The sequence below is a fragment of the Tiliqua scincoides genome, chromosome 3, assembly GCF_035046505.1.
Source record: "Tiliqua scincoides isolate rTilSci1 chromosome 3, rTilSci1.hap2, whole genome shotgun sequence".
NCBI classification, from domain to species: domain Eukaryota; kingdom Metazoa; phylum Chordata; class Lepidosauria; order Squamata; family Scincidae; genus Tiliqua; species Tiliqua scincoides.
In genome coordinates, this window is record NC_089823.1 from 157,952,638 (window position 1) to 157,968,784 (window position 16,147).

Here is a 16,147-nt window from a genome sequence, read left to right on the forward strand (position 1 = left end):
GACATGTTTTGTTGGATCACAGCCAATAGGCTTATATTTTATTTAGAAATAGTGGGCTCACTTGCATCATCTTATCTCTAGAAAACATAACATGCAAATTAGTTTTAACAACCACCCACCCACATAATTCCTGTGGTGGGAAAAAGATGTGTGCCATAGTGTTAATATCCATGACACATAGGCCTTTTTTTATTTGGAGAGGCCAGTTTCTGTCGCCAACATTAAGTTACAATGTCTAAATTAAATGTGAAAAACCTTAACCCCCTTGGCAATTCATGAGAAGTAGCAATGGCTGGTGTTGTGTTCCTGTAATATGCAACCACTGCCTCTGACATTTGCTTTAAACAGGATGTCACAAGAGCTTACCTTGCCTTTGCTGATTATGAAGAAAGTGTCCCCTCGAGCACCTTGCCTGATAATGTACTCTCCATTTTCGTAGTGTGTCTGCAAAAAACAAAAATTTACAAGAACAAAAGCAATCAGAGCCTGCTGGCCAGCTTTCAGGTTTGCATTTTCATAAGATAAACCAGAGGGACACAACAACCCAAAATGAATTTTCTCCAAGTCCAGCATCTTGTGTGATTAAGAATCTACCTATAGTGAGGACCAAAACAACTAATTTCTCCTTTTCTTTAAAAACAAACATTGGCATCTTGTTCATTGCTAGTATTCATCAGACTATTTATTCCATGATCATTGTTGTATACAATTGTTTAAGAGTGCAATCCTAACCCCTAGGTTAGGCTGGAACAAGTCAGTTGTGCTGACCCAAGGGTGTCACAAACATGTCATAAGGCATGTGTGTGCCGACTTTAGAGTTGGGGAGGCTGCGCAAGGACTTGTGCTGGCCTCCCCATGCCGGATCCAGCCCTGGCAGAGTAAGTTTGCGTCAGCCAAGCTCCGCTGATGCAGGGATCTGGGGGAGGCGTGGCAAGGAGCCGTTTCAGGGGTGAGCAGGTAGGGAGCAAGAGGCGGGGCCAGGATCTGGCAGTTAGGCCGGATCCTGACCCCATTCCCAGACAGCACTCTGTTCTACTCAGATCTGCGCCACCTCCTTAGGTGGCTCAGAGCCAAGTAGACCCATTGGGGCCAGTGCAGTGTGACATGGGATAAGGGGAAATTTTTCCCCTTGGTTTAGGTTGCACTGTTTCTGGCTCCAAACTTGTGTTTGATGCAGTGCAGGCCCACTGGCCTGTTAGGATTGCACTGTGACACAAGTTGTTTGCAGCAGTAATTCTATTGCTCAACTTTTCTGTGATCAGTGGTATTTTTGAGCTGTTATTTTACAAGTGATCCTTTCCAGTGTGAATCTGTATTGGCAAAACTTAACTGGTAACAGCTTTGATTCATTTTTTGGTTACTTGCCTATTGAACAAAGAATTTTAAGTAGCCATAGAGCGACTTAGAAATATTTATCATCTATTTGTTATCTAGGCCAGAACTATTAGTGATGGACAAAACAACCTACATTTGTGGCCTTTTCTGGGGCTCAGGGATTATGATCAATCACTGTGAACACTTCTGTTAGAATAAGATTCTTTTGAAAAGGAGAATAAGGCTTAAACTTCTCATGAAACTAAACACATCATTTCTACTTTCATCTTAACCCCATTCAAAAAAGCAGCAACTGTGGAAGGATCAGTACTATGGTATGTGAGACGGGAGTATTTTGTTATGTTCATATAGCAGTTCTGATGAAAATCATCTCCCAAAGTTGAAATTAGTCATGCCATGGAAGCTCCCATTAACTCCAAGGCTTAGAAATAGTAATATTCTTCAGTTGAATTGTTGGTAGGATTATCTACCTACCACTTATTTTTTTAATGTAAATAACACATTGATTTAGTGAGAAATTTTCAGCCTTGGAGTAGAAATGAAAATTCCTTATCAAAGAAAAAAAAAAACCTATGAGACCTTAGTCAAGTATATTTAAGTAGCCAAAAAGGATTAATAAATAAATAAATAAATAAATAAATAAATAAATAAATAAAATTTTGAAAACTGCAAACACTATAGCTAATTATGCCCTGAATTGATTCAAAATATCCAAAAACGTACTTCAGGTTTTGTGATGGTTTTCTGCTGTCTTCCTGTTCATATTTTGTACAAGACAATAAATTTTTCAAGATAGGGTTTCAGAATTATGAACTGCTGGCATAAAGACTGCTATAAACCTTAATTAAATATATGCAAATTAATTTCTTGATGCTGCTAATACCTGGAGGCAAACAGTTCATTGTTTCATTACACAAAGTCAAAGTTGCTTCTTTCTTCAAGTGTCCCAGAAAAAGCAGCACATACTGTTCTTTATTTTGTATTTCTCTTCTCTTTCTCATCTCTCACTGTCACTCTTTTCAGACTCCATGCTCTTAATCATCCCAGCTGCCCTTCTCTGAACTACATTCAGTCATGCAATATCCTTTCTGAGATAAGGTCACCACTATGTCACACTGTATTTCAGGTGAAGATGAACCATTGACTTCTATAATAGCATTATGATGTTTTCTGCATTCCTCTCCATCCCATCCTATCCCATCGTAATCATGCTCCAAATGATGTCTATTGGCAACACTATGTGGCAGAGAAACCACCACAGCAAAACATAACTTATTTTGTTACACTACTGGCAATGACACACTTCTAATTGACATTGAATTTCATTTGCAACAGAGTTGCTGAATTGGTAAGGATTAGACAGGTGTGCATTTTGAAATTCCTACTCCTTTGTGAAATTAATTTATCAGTTTGAACCTTTAAACCTTTAAAAAATAAAAAAGCTAATCACTACATCATCCAGGTCTGTGAGATTGTTCTCATTTTGCTTAAATACAACCAGGGTCTCAAATGTGAATGAGGACGCAATCCAATGTGCCCACTCAGCAAGTCCCTTCCACCGGCCAATTGATTGTCGCAAAAATGCCATAAAGCACCTCCATGCCACTCTTGTGGGAGGGCACAGGGGTCTGGGGGGTGTGTGGGAAGGGCAGGGAGGAGGCGAAGAGGAGGCATTTCGAGGTGGGGGAGGGTGGGCAGTGGGCAGGATGGTGGGTGGACGGGGAGCGGGAGATAGTGCTGCAGTGTTACCTGGAGTAAGGAGAATTTTTTCCCCTTGCCTGCAGCCAGCCCCAAACTTGCACTGGATGCAGTATAGGCCCACCAGCCTGCCTGTTCCAGCATGAGTTAGGATTGCACTGCTCATGTGGCATCAGGGTTCAGTCAGGTTGGAGGGTTCACAAAGAACCACAGCAATGAGAATACCTACCTGGTAGAGTAATGGCAGCACCCAATGTGCCATCACATTTGTAAGTAAAATGGTGGTGCAATGCAGAGCTTTGCAACGGCAAACCAGCTTTGCAAACCAGCAATGGCACCCTGAGACCCTGCTCACATATGGTGATTAGTTTTTGCTAGTCCTTAGGAATAAGAAGGGAAGGCAATAAGGTAAACATGTATGATGATACGGTGCTGTCCTCTGTCAATTTAAAAATACAAAAGCAAACCCTATACCCAGTGCTTTTTTTGTAAATAAAAAGGTGCAGGAACTCACAACTTGTTAATCTTTTATTTATTTATTTATTTATTTATTTACAAACCATTTTTTATTGGAGAAATAAAAAATTTTTATGTGTTTCTCCCCTAAAGATCAACTTACTTCTGAGTAGACATGCATAGGATTGGGCTGTCAATCTCCACATCCCCTTCCTCCTAGCTATTTTTTCTACACATGGGGAAAAGTACTGTACAGGTGCACTTGTAGTGTGTAGTGTGGCACTACTTCGAGGAGAGGAAGCAGTGAATGGATTCCAAAAAATGGCTTACATGAGTTCCATGTAGTAAAATTACTCTAAGCAACTGTGGGAGTAAGAACAAAAAAGGAATTCTTACATGAGAGGGGTCCTTAGGTGCACATAGAAACAGCTATGTTTGCAAACAAGCAATTAAATATGGTTTAATTCAGTTATCAGAATACTCTGTGTCTTTGGGAAGGTGCTTGGCATGCAATTGTATGTTCTCTGCTGCCCTGAGCAGCTGCTGTGCATTGCTGGAGAGGAGCTGCAAACGCTGGCTGGCGGAAGGCATGCTTGTGGGAGAAGGATGAGGAAGATCTCTGCCAAGGCTGGACAGCACGTTGTACACACGTAGAATCCCTTTTCACCTGCCCTTAGCATGTGAAAACAGGTGCAGATATATATCTCTGCAAGGATTAAGAGCCCAATCCTTGGTATGTCTACTCTGAAGTAAGGCTCGTTCTAGTCAATGGAGCTTACTCCCAGGAAAGTGCCTAGGATTGCAGCCTCAGAGCCCAATCCTGTGCCTGTCTACTCAGAAGTCAGTCCCATTAGAGTCAATGGGGCTTCCTCCCAGGAAAGTGTGGAGAGGACTGCAGCCTCAGAGCCCCTCCTCTGCCTGTCTACTCAGAAGTCAGTCCCACTAGGGGCAGTGGGGCTTCCTCCCAGGAAAGTGTGGAGAGGACTGCAGCCTCAGAGCCCTTCCTCTGCCTGTCTACTCAGGCTGCAAGACTATGACACTTTCCTGAGAGTAAGCCCCATTGAACACAATGGAACTTACTTCTGAGTAGATATGCTTGGGCTCTCAGGCTGCAAGGCTATGCACCCTTTCCCAGGAGCAAGCCCCATTGAGCATAATTAGACTTACTTCTGAGTAGACACGCCTAGGCTCGTGCTGTAGATTGGCACGGGGCTGCACCAGCCAGCTTCCTTCCCCAACTCCTCCGCCAAGCCAGTACCTGGGCGTTCCGTGGGTGCCTCAGCCCGTCTCCCTGGCTGGCTGGCTGTCCGGTCCTCCTCGGCGTTGGCGCGTGTTCCCCACGCCCTCCACTGGCTTGGAAGCTGCGCTGGGAAGCAGAGCGCGGGGGGAGGGGAGGCAGGCTGGGCGCAGGCAAGAGCTTGGAGATGGGGTCAGGAGGGGGTCATTGTGCGGTCAGGCAGGGGCCAGGCGCCCGCCCACCCTGCACCCCCCAGCACCCACCCAGCAAATGCCTCTATTTTGCTCCCCCCCTCCTGGAATGCCTCCAAAGGGGAGGGGCCCCTGCAAAAAGGTGCCGGAACTCCGTCCCCCCGCGTTCCATTAGAAAAAAAGCCCTGCCTATACCAACAAGTCTACTACCTTGACTAAGAGAACAATCTCTTGTTCTCTTAAATATTCCATTTGGTCTCCTTGCTGTTCCAGACACTTCTGATCCAGAACACCTCTATGGAGCCACCTCCTTCAAATCTCATTTCTTGCATGATGGTTGATATGATTAATATCATATGAATAGTGTGGAGGAAAAAAACCCAGAAGTAGCTTTCAGAGGCTTTTGCAGGCCATTCTGAGATGAGATGCTTGTCTGATGCGATCCAGAAGAGGCCTCTGGGGCCTCCCCTGGCACCATCGTGATAATCGGCTAGACAAGGTGGGTTGCAGGTTGGGAAAGACTAGGAACCACTGAGTTAAATGAAAAGCAAGCCCTGACATGGACTTTTGTTTTATAAATTGAAAATGCGGTGGTGGGCCACAGGAATTGTAATAAAAATTAAAAGGAGACCCCATGAAAAGTTAGCGATGTAATCAAAATTCAGAATTGTATCTCTTCAGGTCGTAATGCTAGGCTGCAATATGAATTGAGTTCAATGTTCCCCATTCCCTCTCCCCTCTTCTAAAATTCAGAATTTAATCTGAGGACTTCCCTTTCTCTCTTCCTGAAACCTGGACAACTAAAACGGCAGCACAAAGGTACTAAGCATCCTGAGAAATGTAGTTTTTTCAAGTGTTTGTAGTAATCTGATAGATGACAGGCAGCCTGGAAACCACATATCCCAGGGTTCCCTGTGCTTGGAGTACTAATGTAGTTTCTAGAGTGACTCACATACACACTAATAAGAATGTTAAGAGAGGTGGAGACACTGCAGTGAGACCTCACTGTTGCGGCCAGTAACAGGAAAGTGATTTGACTACTCTTCTTTCACATCGCACATCATGCAATTAGTATGAGATACAGTATATTGCCCTAATTTCATAATGAATGAATCATTCCTCTGGTTCAGACTAATGTCTTTTCCTTCTAGTATCAGAAAACAGTCCATGCAAACCTGCTCTGCAACAGATGCTTTGCTATCCCTGTGACTTATATAAGGGAGATACGGGCATTATATGAGGCTATGGAAGTTACACATACACATGATATGAACAAAAGAGATCACATACAAACTCTTCAGTCATCCCTTAGGCCCAGAAGAGGCCCTTTGGGGTCTCCCCGGGTCTCCCAATGCCTTATAAAGTCACTTTCGTTTTCCCTCTGGAAACCGGAAGTAGCAATTCTTCTGCTGTAAAGGCCTGCAGAGGCCATGGGTCGATGTGTACGGCTTTTGTGGGCTTCAGAAAGCCCTCCAGTACCCTTTGGAGGGTTTAAGGGGGCGAAAACCGCAGATTTGTTTATCCACAGTTATTAGTATCTGTGGGGGATCCGAGAACAGATCCCTCAAGGTCCCACCTGTAAGGTGATAAGTGGTAATTTAGGGAACTTGCAAGTGGAAGGAGGTAGACAATGAAAAATTTTAGTTTTTGAAAAAAGAATCTACAGAAGGAGAAAATGAACATGTGATGAACATTAGGGTTAGGTAAAGGGAATAACCAGAATAGATATTGATGGGTAAGGTGGCAGAGGCTTGGATGGTTCAGAGGCAAGGGAAAGATGGTGCAACTAATCCAAGCTATAAAAAGAGGGGACAAAGATAAACAGAGATCCTGAGATAGGACATAATGGAGAGAGGAAATATGTCATGATTGTATCCCATAGTAACCACAAACAATACAAATACAAACTAGAATCAAGAACAAAAGAACTGCCTTAAGGCCCAATCCTAAACTCTCTCACTGCCAGTGATGGGTGTTGCAAACATGCCGTGAGGCATGTCAGTGGCACCCAGAGAGGAGGGGCCTCTGGTGCTGAACCAGAACCAGTTGGCACTGAGCCTTCAAGCATAGCTTGAAGGGCCAGCCAGTGCCCAAGGAGCAAAACAGCTGGCGCAGACATGAGAAGCGTCATTATGGGGCTTGCGGCTTTCCTCAGAGGAAGGGGATGAATGTCCCCTCGAGACCTCTGGCAGCCTCAGTGGTGCTGCTGGATTAAGCGGTAGCAGTTTTGGTGACGCTGTACCCAGCGGAGCCGCAGGCTTCAGGATTGGTCTGTTAGTGAGACAAACCAATGGTCCATCTTGTTTGTCATTCTGCTAGCTCAACAGTGGCCAGTCAAATATTTCAGAGAGACTCACAAGCAGGTTAAGATGCTGGCAGTCATCCCTTGCGACTATACTCAATCATGTGGTAGTGAGAGTTTACTTTCTCTGATGCCAATAGCTGAATCTTGATCAAGCAATCAATTAACAAGAGCAGACTAATAATTACAGCAATTTACGATGACTGGGGGCTAATCATCTAGACAGGCTGGTGGCACATCAAGTCATCAGAACAACTAATTAGTTGCTTTAAAGTGAGGGCTGACGTTCTGTCCATGGAACTTTTGCACACATAAAAGTGGGCAGGATTGCATCCTAGATGAACAATTATGTCAATGAGCAAACGATCAGTTAGGCAGAACAGAAATAAATCAGCATTAAAGATGTTCCCAGGTTGATAATTTAATTCCTCTAATTATTGGTAATCAGGCTAGGAGCATGTGACAGCTAAGGGAATAATAGTTATGCCATAAACAAAGACAGAGAACTGTTACAGATAGGAAGCAAATCCTGCCTGCATTTCATTATGTAAAAGCTTTCCTTAGCTTTTGGCTCTGAACACTTATTAATGGGTTAAAAAACAACCTATCCTACTTGTCCTTCTACAGGCCTTCAAAGGGGGGAGGGGGTGGACCTGGGCAGAAGGAAGGCCAGAGAACAGATTGGACCTGGGGGGGTGGGGGGGGATGGTAGGCGCCGATCCGAGGAGATCCATTGGCACTAGCGGAACTCAACAATGGGCGAAGGAACCGAGGTGCCCTTAGCCCAAAGAGTTTCCAGTGGCTGCTCTGGCCTCACAGGATACAGTGGCAGCCATTTCGGCACCACTGTACCTTGTAAGGATATGATACCTGTAACATAGGATTGGGCTGTTAGTGGTGACAAGATCAAAGTCCTAACCAGAGCAGTATGTTGCAGTGGAGATGGAAATCAGAACAGTTGGTGAAAGGAAAACATTGAGGGTTTATTACTAGAAGAATATGTTGATTCCCAAGAACAAGTGCAGGGAATGAGGGAAATACCGTTCTTGCCTGGAGGTGGAGGAAAGCAAGCATATAGAGTGCTGTCCAAAGAATGAATAGTTCAAATGGACATAAGTAATTCAGAGACAACTGATGGGAGAAGTTACTCCAAAATATAATGAAGAAAAGAGGAAAGCCATAAATTGTAATACTAAACCCTCAAGACTAGGAGGAGAAGAAAAGAACCAATCAGTACTGGTTAGAACACTAACCAATATTAGTGTTCATAGCTTTGGCTGCTATTCAAAATAATTTGTTCATTTTGTTTTCTGTTGGGATGGTATAAGGCACACATTTAATCATCACTGGCTGGGAGTAGAGTATTCTCTATTCTGAATAAGATGTTTTCAGGATATGAGCTCTTCCACTGACTATCTGGGGACCACTCATATACTTAAGTATTTGCTGAAGTACTTCTCTGGGTTGGAAAATCAAGCTCTTCAAAGAATCTATAATTGCATTTGACAGATGGTGATGAGTGTGTACTTGTCGGCTTCAGATGTCTAGACCCTAATCAGTAAATATAACTTTGCCCAGAAAAAACAAATTCTCCTTAAAAATCACAGAACTCTTTAAAGTACACACAAATATTTCTTTTAATTTATTATTTATTTAAAAGACTTATATACTGCATTCACTAGAGGTGCTGAATGTAAATGGAAATAAATTATTCCATTCCATTCCATTGCATTCAGCATTGCATTACATTCAGCACCTCTAGTGGCTGAATGAGACATATATTGATGCTGAGAGACCTGGAATATAAATATAAATTAAAGGTAATGTCTATGTTAATTTATAGGAAGCTGAAACTGAGACAAAAGAAGTTTGTGATTAGTGTTGTAGGTTGCTTGATGCTTTTTCAAAATCCATCTCCTGCTCTTCCTGTGCAAGTCAATTTTGCCCTCTGCTCCACCCTCCTCCCATCCCCATGCACTTATAGTATTCAATCAAACTCTCAGCACATTGGCTCAACGTGTATTTATTATTTATCTATTTTCTGGCCCTCAATACCATGTCAGATATACAATGTGGCCCTCATGCCTAAAAGTTTGGAGAACTCTGGTATAGATGACATAAATGTCTAGCTGGGCCATGGCAAAGCATTGGGAGACTTCATGTGCATTCTGCTCATAGGACCAGATCCAGCAGCTAGTGGTACAGCAAGGGTATATAACAGCTTGCATATTCTGCCCTGCACACATGAGACCAAAGAACATGCCACTTTTAAAAGATCATTTTAACAGATGATTTGTCAGCTCATTCTTAATTCCTCAGATTAGTTACACAACAGAAAAATGACAATGACTGAGCCTTACTACTTCTTCTGTTACTTTTTAGATCAGTTTCCACCAATATTAAAAAGGCAATCAATTTATTGTGCACGGTAGGAGTGTGCAATAAACAATGCAAATTAACTTAATACAGTCTAAATTTTTCCTAATCTGGAACATGTTTCATTTGCTTAAATCTGTTTCTTTTGTTGTGTTGCCACAAAGAACAAGATTTTTAAAAAATAAAGAAAACAAAGATTAATTGGAGTTGTTCAGAGAGTCTCAGTGACACACAGTGATAGAGCTGTATTCTTACAGTCTAGATTTAAAAAATCCTGCAGCCTTCAGGGACACCAACATCTTAGCTATTTCTCAGTTGCACAGTTTTAAAATGTATCCACATATGGAGAAAAAAACTTATAGTTTATACCAGTGGTTCCCAAAGTGTGGGTTGTGACACACCCTAGGGAACAAAAACTGGGCCATTCCCACGTTGGGGCTCCAATGGCGTGCAGCAATTGCAGCACCGCAGGAACTGCTTTTCCCCTTACCTTGGAGGTTGTGCTGGCCTGAGGGATGGTCTGGGAGGCCTGCAGCCCCCTCTGCGGGCACCCCAACATTCAAAATTGCTCCATTTGGCGATCCGAACACAATACACCAATCACTGTGGTGTTGTCAGGGCCTCCCCTGCCCTCCGCCACATAGAGTGGTCCCAACTCCCTTGTTTGGGAACTGCTGGTTTATACAATCAAATATTTGTCCTGATTCAGAGACTTGAGCACTCAGACATGTACACAGAATTTCTGAGAAAACAGACTTCCCAGTACATTTTTAAAAGAAAGCAAAACCTGATGAATGTTGAGCTTCCTTATTAACTGGAGCTATCCCCTTTGTATGTCAGGGAGCTCTTTGTACAAATGAAACCATCCTCTTTAGTCCACCACAAAGCCTCTTTGGATTGCATTGATAAGTTCATACTTTTGTTGTTATTCACTAAGGGTCCAGTCCTATCCAATTTTCCAGCAGCAATGCAGTTGTAAGGTAAGGGAACAAATATTCCCTTACCCTGAAAAGGCCTCCATGACTACCCCCCACCAACTGGCACAGCTGCATAGGCTCTGGAAAGTTGGAGAAGGTTGGGCCCTGACACATGCACACACACAAACACACTGTTCACACTTTGATATATGGCTGAATTACAGCCCAATTCTGAACTTCCTGGTGTCCACTGGAGCAGTGATGCTGAAGCAGCTACTGCTGTATCCAGTGGGTTCCAGGAAGCAGCCGTAGGTCTCCTCAGGGGAAGAGAACTTTCATTCCCTTCCCTTCAGGAAAGCTGCAAGTCCCGACAATGGTGCTTCCCAAGTCTGCACTGGCCGGTGCAGACTTGAGAGACTCCATGTCAAACTTTCTGGCCTGACAGGATACGGCAGACTCCACCCCCTCTTGCCCTGGTTCTCCCGCTGCCCTCTTTCCATCATCACTCTGCCCCCCAGAGGCAGCACATCCTCTTCCTGTCAGCGCTGGGCCTAGCACTTGACTGGTGCTCTCCCTGCTCATAGGGTGCTGTAAACATGCTTTACAGCACATTTATGGCACCTAGCGCCAGTGCTAGGGCTCAGCGCTGGCATGGACCAGCTCAGAATTGGGCCCTTAATTAGCGCCACTTTTGTCCAAAACAGAGATTCTCAACTGAAAATGTCAGTACCTTACTGTCAGTAATTCAAATAATCATTTGGATATATAGCTCTGTAGCTGGTGCAAATCTATGGAGAATAAAGGGGCAGGGAGGCTTGAAAAAGAGGGGATAGACTCTGGTTTGCACAATAGCTGTCAGATCCAACCCCTCCTATCACCTTTCCACCATGTTCCCCCCCCCATTTTGTCACTCCCTCCCCACACCTGCCCTACCACTGCCTTACTTGGTCCAATGGACATGGCAGGGTGCAATGGTAGAGTTCTGCCACCAATTGCGGCAGCACTTGCAAATTTGCTGTTGGGAGAGCCTGCGTGCTCCCTTGGGAATCATTTTACAGCTCTTCTGCTGACAGCCAAATCCTGGATAGGATTAGGCTTTCAGGTATGTTTCGGTGTCACTAGACAATTTCTTTTGCATGTTTTACCTTTCTTACTCTACTTTCTTTTCAAAAAATGTGAAGCAATGGAAATGCATTTGTATGTACAGTATTCACTTTAATGCCGGTATAGACTTCCAAAGTAAATCACAACTCTGGCACCACATGATAGTAGTGAAGGCCAACAAGTGGACTACTCAGTACTCAAAGGATTTACCTTCCGTTTGAATCTAAATACTCTGGAGTATTGGCCCGCTCCACATAAGCGGTCTTGCCCCTCACTGCAGCTGTGATTTCTGACCCAACTACAAAGAGTTGGTAAATAAGAAAAATTATACAGGCAGCTCATGTTTTAGCCTCCAAGCATATGGAGTCATTGTGACAGCTGATATTTCATTTCTAATGCTAGACATCTGTTATATCGATGTTGTAAACTGCTGATGAAGAATCAAATATCATGAATCAGGGGATTAGAGTTCCCTTTTCTGTACCTAACAAGAGTCCATAGAGACAGCCCAAACATGATTCAGTCATATCTGACTCTTGCCCTTGCATCTGGTGTACAACATCAAGGAATCAGTCCATCTTGCACATTATGCAGCTGGATATTTCTGCACTTGTCAAATATGAAACTTCTAAAGTTGCCTTTAGAAAGCACACACCACGTGCTTTGCAAAAGACAACACAGCATGCTTTTATTCTGTCTTCTCTCTCCCATGAAAACACTCTCCATTTTTACAAGGGCACTTCAAACTACTATTTTTTCCTCCTACTGAGAAATTGGTTTCCAGAATTTGCACATTTATTTTCACAGCAACCTTTATATGAATCAAGTCTTTTCTTGCTTCCAACAACAAAGATGGCATTGTATTCTAACTGCCACAAGATGAGCATTCCAGGAGTTTACCGGTGAAATTTAGTTCAATGTACTTCTTTGTGCAGTGCATATGGCCATATTTAACACTGCTGTGTGGTACTTAAGCCCAGAACGCTTTGAAAAAAACACATTTTAAAAAAATGATGGTGAGAAAAAATCCAACTTCTATTTAATAGCAAGTAATTGTTTTGAACCAATGTTGATAATATCAACCTTTTCAACTAAAGGTTAGAGGCGGACAGAAATTCAGAATAAGGATACACTATTAAATTGTTAAATGTCATGGTCAGAAGAGTATAGTGAGCAAATGAAAGACAAATGCCCCAATTCAGAGAACAGTAAACACAACAGTGCTTGAAGATCCTCTGTTTGGTAGAAAGAAAAAGGGATATATGCAGTCAGCTCAGAAAATTTTTTTGGGTGGCTCATGTGTGTGGAAGACGGTATTAAGAACATAAGAACAGCCCCACTGGATCAGGCCATAGGCCCATCTAGTTCAGATTCCTGTATCTCACAGCGGCCCACCAAATGGCCCAGGGAGCACACCAGACAACAAGAGACCTCATTCTGGTGCCCTCCCTTGCATCTGGCATTCTGACATAGCCTATTTCTAAAATCAGGAGGTTGCACATACACATCATGGCTTGTAACCTGTAATGGATTCCCCTCCCCCCCAGAAACTTGTCCAATTCCCTTTTAAAGGCATCTAAGCCAGATGCCATCACCACATCCTGTGACAAGGAGTTCCACAGACCCAACCACACGCTGAGTAAAGAAATATTTTCTTTTGTCTGTCCTAACTCTCCCAACACTCAATTTTAGTGGATGTCCCCTGGTTCTGGTGTTATGTGAGAGTGTAAAGAGCATCTCTCTTATCCATTCTATCCGTTCCGTGCATAATTTTGTAAGTCTCAATCATGTCCCCCCTCAGCCAGACCCCGTTCCTGGGCCAGGCAGCTCTACTAAGGGCTTCCTGAATTTGCATCAGTGATGTATCTGGTGCAGATCCAAGAAACCCCATAGGGAAAGCTGGGGCTTTAACCGAGGTAAGGGAAAATATATCCTTTCACTCCTTGGAGACCTCCACTCACCTCCTGAGTGGCAATAGATGCAGTATAAGCCATGTGGCCCTAATGTGCCAGTGCAGATTAGAATTGGGCTGCCCATTACATAAGGCTAAATCTATGTTAGGAACCTATATATTTAAATGTATTTCCTAAATTTTCAACTCCGTGTTCTAGAGTTCCCAGCTCACTATTGTACAGGAGTTCGCACAGGGATAGGGAAGAAATACCTCTCTCTTCATCACCAAAGCAGAACCTTCAGCACAAGCAAGTGGGTATTTCAAAAAAGGTTATGAGGAAGGCACACAAGCCAGATTGGGTTGGAGATGGGAGGCATAAGTGCATATGGGGTTGGGGAAAAGGTTGGATTCTGTTGCATGCCCATGCTAAAGTGTGAGCTAATAAACTTGGACTAAGGTAGTGTGTCAATAATTTCAGTAGATAAATAAATAAGTAAAATGCGTGTAGCTCAAGCATTGTTTCCAAAAAAGTTGTAAAAAGCATTAGCAAGCAGGCCTGCAAACTGAGTGTGTGCAGTGGTGTCAATAGGATTTGCGTCACCCAGTGCAGGAGGCCTGTGCGTCACCCCATGCAGTGGGCGGGGCAATGCCCCAGGTGGTGGACATGGTGACGTACCATCGCCCCGCCCCTACTGGTTTTTTGGTTGTACCTTTTGTTAGAACACAGATATTTCAATGTGTTTTGTTTCATTGCATTCTGCATGAAATTACGCATTGATTGATATATAACATGATGGTGTTAGTCCTCCAAACTCCGATTTTAGTGATTTTGAAAACCTGTAGAGTCTCATACCCCATGGCAATTTACTTACTAACACCTTATTGCAGCAGTTCTCAAACTTTTAGCACTGGGACCCACTTTTTAGAATGACAGTCTGTCCAGGACCCATTGGAAGTGATGTCATGGCCAGAAGTGACATCATCAAGCAAATTAAAATAAATAATTATAAGTAATTAAAAGAAAAGAAATAATTAAATAAGGGGGAGCCAGTCCTGTTCCACCAAGTGAATCTACTCTGAAGTAAGTTCCATAGTGATCAATGGGGCTTACTCTCAGGAAAGTGTGGGTAGGATTGCAGCCTGAGAGCCCAATCCTATGCATGTCTACTCTGAAGTAAGTCCCATTGTGGTCAATGGGGCTTGCTCTCAGGAAAGTGTGGGTAGGATTGCAGCCTGTGAGCCCAATCCTATGCATGTCTACTCTGAAGTAACTCCCATAGTGGTCAACGGGGCTTACTCTCAGGAAAGTGTGGGTAGGATTGGAGCCTGTGAGCCCAAGCCTATCCATGTCTACTCTGAAGTAAGTCCCATAGTGGTCAATGGAGCTTACTCTGTAGTCTGCCTGCAATAACACCCCCCCCCCAAAAAAAAAGAATCAGTGAGATTTCCAGCCCTCCCCAGTGCCCAGTTAAAGCTCTTCTGTTTCAAGCAGATCAAGATCAAGACCCTCCTGGCTTTGCAAGTACAAAATAGAAAACTTCCCCATACCAGCTGAAGCCTCGTTTTGGGCCTTTTTAGTGGGAAGGGGGGTAGGCTGCCTTCTGGAGCTGCCTTCTGGAGCAGCTCCATCGGATCGGAAACATTCTGGTGTCCTCACATTCCCCTTTGTCTGGCCTGACCACCAGCCAAGGCTTGTCTGCCCACTTGCGAGTAAATGCGACTGTGAGGCTACTTTGCTTTCCATAGGGCTCAATACGGCAGCTGGGAGGCAGGGCCCTGTTTTGGGGGGCTGCATTAACTGCATCAGGATGATTCTGACATTGTTGGAGTCCTCTCCACCTGCCTTTTCCAATGGACTAAGGCAAGTCTGCCTACTCGCGAGTAAACTTGGCCACGTGGCTCCATTTCAATAGACTTGCAGCTGGGAGGGAGGGAACTCCTTCTCATGTTTTTGGGGTCTGCATTCATTGGATTGGGACCATTCTGGTGTTGTTGGATTCCTCTCAGCCTGCCCTTTCCGAAGGACTATGGCAAGTACTTGTGAGTAAACATGTGATACGGCTCACTTGCACTTTCCATAGGGATCCATGCATTTTTCTTTCTGGTTTTTTGGCCATAACTTTTGAACGAAAGGAGCGATTTCAATTCTGTGGTTTCCATTGCACTCCGCTGGGAATTCCACATCCAACGGTGTATGGCATGACGCGGTAGCTCCTAATGCTGCGATGTTAGCGCATCACTCCCCAGGCGCGTTACCCCCCGGCATGTCACCTGATGCAGCCCGCAGCCCCCGCATCCCCCTAGCGACGCCACTGAGTGTGTGACATCACATTGCCTTTTTGGAAAATAAGCACTGAAATAATTTACAGCCCAATCCTATGCACATCTATTCAGAAATAATATTCATTTAGTTTGCTGGGCTTTTCTCCCAGGTAGGTGTCTATAGCAGTGGTTCTCAAACTGGTGGGTCGCGACCCATCAGTTTGTGTAAAGGTTCCCCCATCCCTTTAAGGGGCAGGGGAAGGGGAGAGGCAAGGAAGTGATCCCCAGGATTATGTCCATTTGGGGGGCGAGGGGGGGTGTTTGTGACTTACTTTCAGAAGGCAGGGCTGCAGCAGGCTGCAGGAGGTGTGGGGA

The 16,147-nt window shown here is 44.0% G+C and overlaps 1 protein-coding gene across 2 annotated transcripts in view; it reads right to left on the minus strand.

The window, feature by feature from the left end:
* Positions 1-16,147, minus strand: part of PRKG1 (protein kinase cGMP-dependent 1) — an 837,851-nt gene that overhangs the window by 175,113 nt on the left and 646,591 nt on the right. For both annotated transcript variants that reach the window (XM_066620308.1, XM_066620307.1), the window contains exon 6: positions 367-444. In XM_066620308.1, the coding sequence (XP_066476405.1) occupies positions 367-444 (78 nt within the window). The remainder of the gene's footprint in view (positions 1-366; positions 445-16,147) is intronic.